At 33.3% G+C, this 14,235-nt stretch overlaps 1 protein-coding gene across 1 annotated transcript; it reads left to right on the top strand.

The window, feature by feature from the left end:
* The first annotated feature begins 6,018 nt into the window (after nucleotides 1–6,018).
* On the top strand, nucleotides 6,019–10,451 carry LOC140815910 (putative potassium transporter 12). The gene is made up of 9 exons (XM_073174942.1): nucleotides 6,019–6,513; nucleotides 7,267–7,495; nucleotides 7,565–7,813; nucleotides 7,937–7,987; nucleotides 8,210–8,470; nucleotides 8,614–8,666; nucleotides 8,749–8,863; nucleotides 8,946–9,200; nucleotides 9,289–10,451. The coding sequence occupies exons 1-9, from the start codon at nucleotides 6,241–6,243 to the stop codon at nucleotides 10,338–10,340; spliced, it is 2,538 nt and encodes an 845-aa protein (XP_073031043.1). The 5' UTR covers nucleotides 6,019–6,240; the 3' UTR covers nucleotides 10,341–10,451.
* Nucleotides 10,452–14,235: the final 3,784 nt, after the last annotated feature.

The following is a 14,235-nucleotide window of genomic DNA, read 5'->3' on the forward strand; positions in this document are numbered from 1 at the left end:
CTATAAATAGATCTCTCATTTGTGAAGAAAATTACAATTGAGTAGAGAGAAAAATATTATAAAGTGTGTAGTTTGGTAAATTTTGAGAGTTTGAGATTTTTACTTTTTACCATAAATTTTTACTTTTTCACAGCACGTTATCAGCACGAAGCTCTAAAAGTCCTACATACTTTTCCAAGCTCCAAACAGAAGAAAAAAGTAACAAAAGTAATTATATTTATTTTACTGTTATTTATTTATTGTGTATTTATTTAATATACAATATAATGTTATTATTAGAAATAATAAAAATAAATTTTTCATAAAATTGTTATAAATCCTGGGAGGATGTTAAGACGACATCCCACACTCCCGGTAAGGGATACGACAAGTATAAAAGCCTATAATGTTTCTAAACAAAATAAATTATGACACTCATTATAATATTATGATATGATATACATAATTATTTAAACATGTCTAATATTATATATACTATATTATTACCATAAAATTATACAAATACATACCTTTATTTTTTTGTACACCAACGGTCATAAATGGTAAAAAAACGGCTAGTTTTTGCCCTATAAATATGATCTCACAAACACATTCAATCACTCCAACTTTCTCTTCTTCTCTAAAAATTATTCATCATCAAATTTTTCGAAGAAAAAAGAAGATGGCTTTCTCAAAGATATTTTTAATTATTTTGGTTATCATACTCACGAATCTTGTATTTATCGGAAAATATCATCCTCGTGCGTTTTCTTTATTTTTACAAATACTTGTACTTGTTGTTTATCCGTTACTTTGTATTGTAATATTTATTAACTAATAAAATGCATTGTAATTTTTTTTAGTACCACCATGTCAAATTTAACAAAGCTCGAATTTGTTGCGCTCGACGTCACGGGAAAGAATTATATGTCATAGACTCTAGATGTAGAATGCATCTTGAGTCATTGGGTCTAAGCGAAACCATTAAAGAAAATGGCATATGCACGTCACAAGAAAAGGCAAGAACCATGATATTTTTGCGTCGACATCTCGACGATGGATTGAAATGTGAATATCTGACTGAAAAAAATCTCATGGTTTTGTGGAAGGGATTAAAAGAAAGATTCGAACATATAAGAGAAGTTATACTTCCGACCGCCCGGGATGAATGGAATACATTGAGATTCCAAGACTTTAAAAAAGTCAGTGATTATAATTCGGCGATGTATAGAATAATCTCGCAATTAAAATTTTGTGGACATGAGGTCACAGAATCTGAGATGCTTGAAAAAACATTTTCCACGTTTCATGCATCAAATATTACTCTACAGCAACAATATATAGTACGTGGATTCGCGAGATATTCTGAACTCATCGCATGTCTTCTTGTAGCGGAAAAAAACAACGAGCTATTAATGAGAAATCATCAGTCCCGACCCACTGGATCAACAGCATTTCCAGAAGTAAATGCTGCAAGTAAAAATGAATTTAAACCTGGAAACCAAAATCAATTTCAAAGACAAGGTTTTGGTCGAGGCCGAGGTCGTGGACGTGGACGTGGAATTGGTCGTGGTCGTGGACGCGGCCGTGATTTTGAAAATAATAGAGATAGTTATTTTTATAACTCATCTCAAAAGAGCGTCCCAAACCATCCACTGAAAAGGCATCATGAGAATACAAGTGTTAATGAGAATCACTCAAAAAAATATGAAAGTTCTTGTTACAGATGTGGTACTCCAGGACATTGGTCCAAAGTTTGTCGAGCCCTGAGCACCTTTGTAAACTTTATAAAGAATCATTAAAGGGGTAAAAAAGGAGACCAACTTCACTGAACGCAGTGACCGTTTGAGTGATTCAACTCATTTTGATGCTGGTGATTTTATGAATGATTTCTCTGGAAATGATCAATATGTTGGTGGGATAGAAATGAACAATATTGATGCTGCAGATTTTCTCAACGATTTCTCTGAAATGAACAATATAATGATAGAATATAAATGTACAATAATTTATTTTTCATGTATTCATAGAATAATGTTTTATTGTATAATTATGATATGTGTTATATTTAAATATATATTGCCAGTAATTTATTTCATTGTATATTTTTTTGAAGTTCAAATATGGAAAATGCTATGAGCAAAGCTGAAGTTTGCATACCCGATGGTGGTGCAACGCACACTATCCTCCGAGATAAAAGATATTTCTTGGAACTAAAACCAACAAAAACAACGGTAAATACAATATCAGGTCCTGTAGACTTGATTAAAGGATATGGTAAAGTACAATTTTTGTTACCTAATGGCACAAAATTTTTGATCAATGATGCTTTATATTCACCGCAATCGAAAATAAATTTGTTGAGTTTTAATGATATATATTCCCATGGGTATGATACTCAAACAATGAATGAAGGGAATGAGAAATATATGTGTCTTATCACATATAAATCAGGAAAGAAATATGTGATTGAAAAACTACCAATGCTCCCTACTGGATTGCATTATACACATATAAGTCTCATTGAATCAAACATGGTAGTTGATAATTCTTCGATATTAACCAATTGGCATGATCGATTGGGATATCCTGGTTCAACAATGATGCGAAGAATTATAGAAAATACACATGGTCATCCACTGAAAGACCAGAAGATCTTTCAGAATAATAAGTTTCAATGTAAAGCATGTTCTCTTGGAAAACTTATTATAAGAGCATCACCAGTCAAAATCCAAACTGAATCACCAATGTTTCTTGAACGTATTCAGGGTGATATTTGTGGACCAATCCATCCACCATGTGGACCATTCAGATACTTCATAGTATTGATTGATGCCTCCAGCAGATGTTCACATGTATCTTTATTGTCAACTCGAAATGTTGCATTTGCAAGATTACTTGCTCAAATAATAAAATTGAGGAATCAGTTTCCCGATTATACAATCAAGAAAATTAGACTTGATAATGCTGGTGAATTTACTTCCCAGACTTTCAATGATTATTGTATGTCTATGGGAATCATTGTTGAGCATCATGTTGCTCATGTACATACACAGAATGGATTGGCTGAATCATTGATTAAACGTCTGCAAATGATTGCTAGACCAATGATTATGAAAACAAAGCTCCCTATTTCTATATGGGGACATGCAATTTTACATGCTGCTTCATTAATTCGCATCAGATCAAGTGCATATCATAAATACTCCCCATTACAGCTTGCATTTGGTAAATAACCAGACATTTTTCATCTGAGAATTTTTGGATGTATGGTGTATGTGCCTATTGCACCACCACAACGAAAGAAAATGGGACCTCAAAGAAAGGTTGGAATTTATATCGGTTATGATAGTCCATCAATCATTCGATATCTTGAACCTCAGACAGGTGACGTGTTCACAGCACGTTTTGCTGATTGTCATTTTAATGAGGAAATCTTCTCAATGTTAGGGGGAGAACAGAAACATACCGAAAAGGAAATTACATGGTATGTATCATCATTGTTACATCTGGATCCAAGAACAAAACAATGTGAAAAAGATGTACAACAAATTGTACACTTGCAAAGAATATCAAATCAAATACCAGATGCATTTGCAGACACACAAGGGGTAACTAAATCATATATACATGCTGCAAATGTCACTGCTCGAATTGAAATTTCAAAGAAACAAATGGAAGATACTCATGATGTCATTAAACGCCTGAAGCGTGGAAGACCAGTCGGTTCCAAGGATAAAAATCCTCGAAAAATAAAATTCATAGAGGAACACGATGATCACAAAATAAAGAATGATGTTTCTGAAGAAACACATGATGATCACAAAATAGAGAATGGTGTTCTTGAATAAACACATGATGATGAAAATGTTCTGTCAGAACCACAAACTGACGAGAATCACGAAATCTCTATCAATTACATTAATATTGGAAAAATATGGAACCGAAAAGATATAGATGAAATTGATGATATATTTTCTTATAATGTGGCAATCGACATCATAAATGATAACGAAGATCATGAACCAAAATCTTTTGGTGAATGTAAAAATCGGCAGGATTGGATAAAATGGAAAGATGTCATCCAAGTTGAATTAGATTCGCTAAATAAACGTAATGTTTTTGGACCTATAGTCCTTACACCTGAAGGTGTAAAACCTGTTGGATACAAATGGGTTTTTATTCGAAAGCGAAATGAGAAAAATGAAATAGTAAGATATAAAGCTCGACTTGCTGCACAAGGTTTTTCTCAAAGGCCTGGAATTGATTATGAAGAAACTTATTCTCCTGTGATGGATGCAATTATGTTTCGGTATTTGATTAGCTTGGCGGTATCTGAAAATTTAGAAATGCGTCTTATGGATGTTGTTACAGCTTACTTATATGGATCACTTGATAGTAATATATATATGAAAATCCCTGAAGGATTTAAGATGCCTGAAGCACAAAGTTCAAAACCCAAGGAATGTTATTCTGTGAAATTACAAAGATCATTATATGAGTTAAAGCAATCAGGTCGAATGTTGTATAATCGACTAAGTGATCACTTGATGAAAAAGGGATATGTAAATAATTCAATATGCCTTTGTGTTTTCATTAAGAAAACAACATCCGGATGCGTAATTATTGCTGTATATGTTGATGATTTAAACATCATTGGAACGAATAAGGAAATTCAAGAAGTTGTGTCATACTTGAAGGAAGAATTTGAAATGAAGGATCTTGGAAAAACCAAATATTGTCTGGGTTTACAAATTGAACAAAAAGAATGTTGAATGTTTGTTCAACAGACAAATTATACAGAAAAGATCCTTAAACGTTTTAATATGGATAAAGCAAATCCTTTAAGTACTCCAATGGTTGTTAGATAATTAAACATAGAAAAGGATCCATTCTGTCCATATGAAGATGATGAAGATATTCTTGGTCCAGAAGTACCATATCTAAGTGCCATCTGATCCACACAAGGCACGTTCCCAAACTGGATATGTATTTACTCGTGGAGGCACTGCAATATCTTGGCGTTCACAGAAACAAACGCTCGTAACAACTTCATCAAATTATGCCGAGATTATTGCACTACATGAAGCAAGTCGTGAATGTGTGTGGTTAAAATCAATGACCCAACATATCCAAATCTCATGCGGATTATCATTCGACGAGAAGCCTGTGATACTATACGAAGATAATGATGCATGTGTTGCTCAAATGAAAGAAGATACATAAAAGCGACAGAACTAAGCATATTCCTCCTAAGTTCTTCGCATTCACCAAGGAGCTTGAGAAGAATAAATGTATTGATGTTCGTCACATTCAATCAAGTGAAAACTCATCAGATCTCTTCACAAAGGTTCTTCCTACGACAATATTCAGAAAACACATATATAATATTGGGATGCGCGATCTACGAAATTTGTGAAGAATTGTTCATGTCAACATCAGGGGGAGTTTACGTGACTACACTCTTTTTCCCTTACTATGGTTTTTATCCCAATGGGTTTTTCCTAGTAAGGTTTTTAACGAGGCAGTACAAAAACACGTAATGAAGACAATCATTATGATCATCATCACAAGGGGAGTGTTGAAAAATAATATTTAAAATGTGTGTATTGAATATTTGAATGTTGAAAATAAGAGTTGTAAATATTGAAAATTATTGTGTGATGATGTAGGTAATGATGTATTTTATTTTTGGATTATTTGTAAAGATTTCCTATAAATAGATCTCTCGTTTGTGAAGAAAATTACAATTGAGTAGAGAGAAAAATATTATAAAGTGTGTAGTTTGGTAAATTTTGAGAGTTTAAGATTTTTACTTTTTACCATAAATTTTTACTTTTTCACAACATTGATATATTTTTAACACATTATTGATATATTGTTATGATCACGTGTTAAAGATTCATCTTGAGATTAATTTGATCGGATTTGGACCTGCTCCAAACAAGACGAGTTTTACGTGGATCGAATTCAGACCCAGCCCATTACCATCCCGGACCACGACGATACAAGTCAATTTAAGCCTTTCATTTTGGTACACGACTTATCACATTTTCACCCGCCAATGATATTATATTTCCAGCTCAACGAGATGAACAACCACCACGTGATACTCGCCAGAAAAAGGACTGTCTATTTTACAAACATAACCAATGGAAAATAATTTATTTCCTATGTTTCAAAAAAATATTGATTAATTTCCTAGGTTGGTTTTCTCCTTTTTTCAGAGGTTCTTACGTGGGTTTCCTGGGATTGAAAGATATGGAAGAGGAAGGGATTGAAGAGAGCAGCAGTGTAAAGTTCTCGGGGAGCAGTGCTAGCGGCGGCGGAGGAGGTGGCCGTGGGGATTCTTTCAGGTGGGTGGATGGGGGTGTAGCAGACTCGGAGTCGCCGCCATGGTCTTTGATTGGTGATAAAGAAGATAGAGAAGGATATGGATCTGTGAGGAGAAGGCTAGTCAAGAAGCCCAGAAGGCTTGATTCCTTCGATGTTGAAGCAATGCAGATTTCTGGAGCTCATGGGCACCACAGTAAGGTAAAAAGCTCATCCTTTTTAAAAGTTTAATCTATATTAGCTATTGTGATTCATTGTACTTAAACATTAAATCTAAATAGCTTTTTTCCTCGAGTGGAATGTATACTATCTTTATTCGGCGAACGATTGTTCTCCCCCTATAACTCAATAGCTATTTATGGTATAATTCTACTTATAACTATATATTTCGGTTTTCTCCGCTAATCAGAATCATGGATTATGTGAAAATATTTGTGGATCTGATAAATAAAAAATTATCTGTCATCAAGCATTCACTTGTTAAAATTGTCAAGATTATGATTCAGCAACTTCCATGAGTTCGAGTTTTTGGACTGATCTCAACATGATATTGAATCAAAGATCATTTATTCAAAATAATCAAAGTTCCTAAGTAGGTTCCGGGAGACATTAGTTTGGTGTCAAATGAGCAATCAACGTTAGCTGTAGGATTAAGTTGCTTTTAACACTCTTTACTGAAAATTTGTCCCCGTCTGTGAAAATCCATCTATCTTAATGTTGCTTGTAAGTTTTTAGTTCTTTTGACAACTTCTATTCACATTGATGGGCCTTGAACAAACCAGATATAATTCTACAAATACTTCCTGTTTTTTGTTCTTATTTTTCCTCACTTTAAATAACTGGATTGAACCACATTATGATGTATGTATTATTCTAGCAAAATATGGTGTGTCTGTGTGGGTATGGATATTTTTTTTGTAGTCCTTATCTTATTTGGATTAGTTAACATAATAGGATGCTTCATCTTGGCATACTCTTGCATTGGCATTTCAAACTCTTGGCGTCGTGTATGGTGACATGGGTACGAGTCCTCTATACGTCTTTGCTGATGTATTCAGCAAAGTGCCCATAACTTCAGATGTTGATGTCTTGGGGACTTTGTCGTTAGTAATGTACACAATCGCTCTAATCCCTTTACTAAAATACGTTTTCGTGGTGCTGAAAGCGAATGATAATGGCGAAGGTAAGATCTATTTGCTTAAAATTTATATCATAGTTTATGTAATAACTCTTCTCGTTGTTCCATGTACAGGAGGAACATTTTCTTTGTATTCATTGATTTGTAGGTATGCAAATGTTAATCTTTTGCCAAATCGTCAATTGGCCGATGAATGTATTTCAAGCTTCAAGCTCAAACTGCCCACTCCAGAACTAGAGAGGGCATTAAGTATAAAGGATAAATTGGAACGTAAGGCTTATCTGAAGAAACTTCTTTTAATTCTAGTTCTTTTGGGTACGTCTATGATTATCGGGGATGGTATTTTGACTCCTGCTATATCAGGTACATAGAAATCCCATTTTCTTATATCTTCTTATCAAGTAATCAAAATTTGATTTCATGATTCATCTCAAAGATATTTTTGTTTTCATATTATTACATCGTAATGAAGCTTCTTGATTTCAGTCATGTCTGCTGTGAGCGGTCTGCAGGGTCGGGTACCAGGATTTGGCACAAGTGAGAAAACTTAAGTTAACAACTCTCATTTCTATTATTCCACAGACCAATGCAACTCTGTCACGATTGAATCATCAGTGACACCACGCGGGCTTTTTAAAATATCTTCCTGTTCAATTTTCAAATAATCATCAGCTACAATAGATTGCTGGTGTTTCCACTTCATAATATCACCTAATCGTAAAAGAGTCTCTATAATGATTTTTCCCCCTTCATTTTCAGATGCTCTTGTTGTTACATCAATAGTTATCCTGGTCGGATTATTTGCCATACAGAGGTTTGGAACTGCTAAAGTGGGATCGTCATTTGCTCCTGCACTTTCGTTATGGTTCTTTAGTCTAGGATCTATCGGAATATACAATATGCTCAAGTATGATATAACAGTTGTGAAGGCAATAAATCCAGCCTACATTTACCTTTTCTTCAAAAAGAATGGCATTCACGCATGGTCAGCACTTGGTGGCTGCGTTTTATGCATCACAGGCAAGGTTTTTCTCTCTATTAGTATTTAATCGATCGTACATCAAATAAATGAGAAATGACATGAATATTTGTTAGAAACAAGTTTCTGCATGGAATTGTACTCTTTTCTAGTCATTGAAACACTGTAAACGCGACATTTTCAGGTGCAGAAGCAATGTTTGCTGATCTTGGCCATTTTTCTGTGCCGTCTATACAGGTTATTTTTCAGTTATTTTTGTATAACAAAAATTTTCAAGTTTAACCGGCCAAGTTAAATTAAAAACAAAAAACTGCGGCAGATTGCTTTCACTGGTGTTGTTTTCCCATGCCTCCTTTTAGCGTACATGGGCCAAGCTGCATATCTTATTAAGCACCCTCATTCAGCTGGCAGAATATTTTATGCTTCTGTTCCTGGTAAATTAATTGTTTCCTTGCAAGGACTTTCTCTTTCATTGTATTGTTGTTGTAGTTGACGTCTTGTTCTATAATGATACAGAGAGTCTGTTCTGGCCAGTATTTGTGATAGCCACGGTTGCGGCTATAATTGCCAGTCAAGCCATGATATCGGCTTCATTCTCGTGCGTGAAGCAATCCATGGCTCTTGGATGCTTCCCTCGACTCAAGATCGTTCACACTTCAAGAAAATTAATGGGGCAAATTTACATACCTGTCATCAATTATTTTTTGATGGTTATGTGCATTATTGTGGTTGCAGTCTTCCAGAGCACTACAGAAATTGCCAACGCCTATGGTTCATTTTATATTACTTTATTTTACATATTTTCGGTTTATTTAAGTGATGAAACATAAGGTGATAAGAGATGAGGGAAAATTTGCAGGCATTGCTGAAGTTGGTGTGATGATAGTCAGCACGACCCTAGTGACGCTTGTTATGCTTCTAATATGGCAAACCAACTTGTTTTTAGCTCTATGTTTCCCGCTTCTGTTTGGAACAATCGAGTTAATTTATCTATCTGCGGTTCTATCCAAGATAACAGAAGGAGGGTGGCTTCCATTAGTCTTTGCTTCTTTTTTCCTCTGTCTGATGTATATGTGGAATTACGGAAGCGTATTGAAGTATCAGAGTGAGGTTCGTGGCAAGATATCAATGGATTTCATGCACGAGCTCGGGTCCTCTCTTGGTACAGTAAGAGTCCCTGGTATTGGATTACTTTACAACGAGCTAGTACAAGGTGTCCCCTCAGTTTTTGGGCAGTTTTTACTCGATCTTCCAGCCATTCACTCGATTATAGTTTTTGTTTGCATCAAGAATGTCCCAGTACCCGTTGTCCCTCAAGAAGAAAGGTTTCTCTTTCGAAGGATTTGCCCCAAAGACTACCATATGTTTCGTTGTATTTCAAGATATGGATATAAAGACATAAGGAAAGAAGATCACCGCGCATTTGAGCAACTTCTGGTGCAAAGTCTTGAAATTTTTCTTAGGAAAGAAGCTCAAGATCTTGCTTTGGAGAGCAACATCAACGAGGAAGATTTCGACAGCGTTTCCGCAGCAGGAAGGGACGACGATGTCCAAGATTTCGATGGGATTGGAGAGCTAAAAGTCCCTTTAATGCACGACCATAGATTCAAAGAGATGGAGTCCTCGACATCAAGGGTACCTGTACCACAATTGCCAGCCAGCGTCATGTCGGGAGATGAAGATCCTGGCCTCGAATACGAGCTTTCAGCTCTCCAAGAAGCTAGTGATTCTGGATTCACATATTTGCTTGGACATGGAGATGTACGAGCCAAGAAAAACTCATTGTTTCTGAAGAAATTGGTTATAAATTACTTCTACGCGTTCTTGAGGAGGAACTGCAGAGGAGGTGCTGCTACAATGAGAGTACCTCACATGAATATAATCCAAGTTGGAATGACATATATGGTTTGATCTATAAATTGGACTTTGTATTCTGTAAAAATAGCTTAATTTATGCTATTGGCATATGTGAAGTATACCAAAATACTCTTCATATCCAATCAAATTTAGCAAAATAGTATTTACTCCTAGTTTTGCTTTAGTATATATATATATATATATATATATATATATATATATATATATATATATATATATATATACTACATAAAGCCTATTTCTTTTTTGAATGTGTTAATTTTTTGAATAGGATTTAGAATTTTCAAAATTCTTTGTCAAAAACCATAATCGACGTTAATAGTATCATTCAAATATTTTAAACGAGATTGATCTCCAACAAATGTAACTATTATTCCCTGGTAAGCTTCATCCCAATAATATACTAACTTGCAACTTATGGAATTCGAACACTTGATTTCATCTTTGATACATATTGTACGATCAAATGATTTTTATTTTATCGTGAATATTGATAGTGTATATTGAGTTACAATTCATTTAGGGTGTGTTTGGTTGGGTGGATTAAATAAGGATAGATTAATAGTCCAATATTTATCGTTAAAATTTTAAGTTGTTTTAATAATCATTTTGACCCGGTTTAAGATCTAATTTTATGGATAACTATTTGATTAATAAAATTGGATCTTAAACCGGGTCAAAATGATTATTAAAACATCTTAAAATTTTAACGATAAATATTGGACTATTAATCTATCCTTATTTAATCCACCCAACCAAACACACCCTTAATGTATTGAACGTACAACTTAATCCAATCAATATATTAGAGAAAAAAATGTAAACCAAGAATATAAAATATTGAAGGAGTTAGAGCTCAATGGATAGAGGTCACTTAGCGCTAGAAAATTAGGTCATTAAGTAAAGTAAGCTAGTTTTTTAATGGCAAATTGGCCATAGGTGGGTGGTGCTCATAAGAAAGTAAACAATGGAAGAGCTTAGACAGTGAATAAATAATTAAGGTTAAGGTCAATAATTATTTCATGTCTTTAGATGCTCTAAGTTTTGTATTTCATTTTAAAATTTTGCTCATAGATTTTTGAATTGATTTAGGAAAGGTAATATTGATCTTTTTGGCTTAAATTCAGATTCTGCGTTAACTTTTGTTTAATTGCTGGTGGGACGTTGATTTTCTTCTACAAAAAAAAGTGATCCTGAAACACTATCAACTTTTGAATTTTAGATTTTCATTTTATTTTAAAATACTATACACACATTTTATAATGTGAAAATTAATCACTTCTTTTAAAAATAAAAATTATCTTAAACACTCCCTAATTGTCTATTCTCACCCATACATCTCTTAATTTTCATTGCATGTGACTTGTTTTAGTTTAAATGATGATCGCTCGATTGGTTGCGTAAAATTTTCCAAGCTTGGACACATTTTTTGGGTTTTTTTTATTGTTATTATAGGAAAAATTGCCATTTATTGGGAGAATATAGATAGATTAGATTCAATGATTGAATGACTAATCAAACTTTGAGAATAATAATTATCATTATAGTGTCGGACTTGAGATTTTGAGTTCTGAGATTTAAGTGTGAATATTTGCCTGCATTAGTGAAAGAACGACTTAAACATAGTTCTTGTATTGATGTAAATCATTTAAAAGACTCATAAAAACTCATCGTTGACAGTCAATTTTGTGAGACAAAATCCAATCTATCTACGAAAAAGTATAATTTTTTAATGTCAAAATCATTATTTTTTAGTGCAGGTATGGTCATAGGGATGACAACTTTCCCCACGGATTTGGGACCCCGCGGGGAAAACCCGAAACGGGGATGGGGATCCCCGATTTTTTCGGGTTTGGGTTTGGGGATGGGGATTTAAAAAAATCCCCGATGTATTTCGGGGCGGGTATGGGATTACTATCCCCATCTCCGAAATCCCCGAACTCGTCCCGAAAATAATATGAATAATAAAATAATAGTATTATTAACATTAATAATATAATAATAATATTATTTTTTAAAATATTAATAATCTTATTATTATTGATATTGATATTGATATTAATATTAATATTATCTCTAATAATAATAGATAATAATAACTTTTGGTTTGAGAAAATTTCCGAATTCGTCATCGTCTTGTCATATTAATATTTTTGAAATGGAGATGGGGACGGGGATGGGAAGTTGATCCCCGAAATTTCGGGTTCGGGGCGGGGATGGGGTGGGGATGGAATTCGGGGATGGGGATAGTAATAGCAAACTCGCCCCCACCCCGGCCCATTGCCATCCCTAGATGAGGCAAGAGTGTTATAATTCGATGGATTTTGAAGATTAAAGCTTACACTTTAAGAAAATTAATTGAAGTAATAAATTCTCAAATACCTTTCCGGTTGATGAAAGATGGACATCCCTTGATGTTCATGCATATGTATCATTTAGAAATTTCGATATTTTCAATCTTCACATGATATCTTCGGATAAATGAGAACTTAATATATCACCTTTCACATCAAACGATGTCTAAAGAATTCTCGTCTTATTAGCTATTGTAAATTTACAAATTTTTAATTTAATTTTTTAATAATACGTACGATTCTTTCTAGATAGAAAAAAAAAACAATTTTATTAGCATCTTATATCTAAGTTTTTATATTCATATATATTAACAATTTTATATAGAAAACTCGATCATTGTCCAATAATTAACACAGGTTCATCCATCATTCCAATTATGCAATTGCATTAAAATCATGCTTTCCAAAAGTATCTCTGTGCATTATTTCATGTCTTCGAAAGTAATGCATTTATGAAATGTCGCTACACTGTACGGCTCGAACCAAATACATTGCATCAGATGCAAAAAAAAAATTCTTGAAAAAAAAATATACATTTGATATACGAAATATTTAAAATTCACGGTGTGAATTGGTATATGCTAATGATATTTTGAAAAGCTTTTGAAATTCATGCATACGTCCCAAATTATATGATAATTAGACAACTAAATACGTATATGATCAAACTTCGAATTCTCGAAATCGGATTGACCGATGATTTTTGATTGATGATTATCAGGGTCTTGACTTGAATTTCAAGAGCTAAATTTAAATTTGATTTTGACTGTAGATGGAAGTCCTCACCATTTCATATCGAGTTTTTTTTTATATTTTAAAATGAGACGCTCAATAAATCTTATTTTTATAATTTATTCCTTGATATAAAAAAAATTGAAACTTAATACTATTTTTTATTGTCACATCATTCATTATGCGGTGACATAAACTTTTCCCAATAAAAGAGAGATATAGATTCGAATTTGAGGTGATTGTGGAAAACCTTCGTCCTTATGTGATAAAACAGAACAATGTTATGTTGTAAAATCAAGGTATTTTTTACTCCACAAAAATTTAAGGTATTTTAGATTGTGTTTGGATAAAAAAAAAAAAGATTTGTGAAGAGATTTCAAACTATAGTACTTCAAATTCATAAGTCAATGAAAATAATTTAAAATTATTTAATTTAATTTTCCATCAAATGGATATATAGAATATTTTTGAAATATCGTCATCTCAAATACTGTCCAAATGCACCCTTACTAATTCCTTTGCTTTTTTTAGGATAAATTATATTATATTTCCCAGGTTAAATATTGTGTTGTATTAATATACATTATATATAATTACTCACGAATATCTAATTTGACATGAATTTAGTCCTTTTCTTTTTATATTCCTCTGCGAGTTTGAACTTTTTCCAGAGTTAATTAATTTTCCCACCTTTTTTTACTTTCTGAGTTGCAACTTTTTTTTCCCGTGCAAGATTTCAGTTATTTCTTTTGCTAATAAAGCCGAGGTGAGGGGAGTAACACTTTAAACTATTTTGTTCCTAATTTTGGAATTGCTTAACATGAATGATACTCACGAAAAAT

Source organism: Primulina eburnea, chromosome 16, assembly GCF_022965805.1.
Source record: "Primulina eburnea isolate SZY01 chromosome 16, ASM2296580v1, whole genome shotgun sequence".
Taxonomy (NCBI): Eukaryota; Viridiplantae; Streptophyta; class Magnoliopsida; order Lamiales; family Gesneriaceae; genus Primulina; species Primulina eburnea.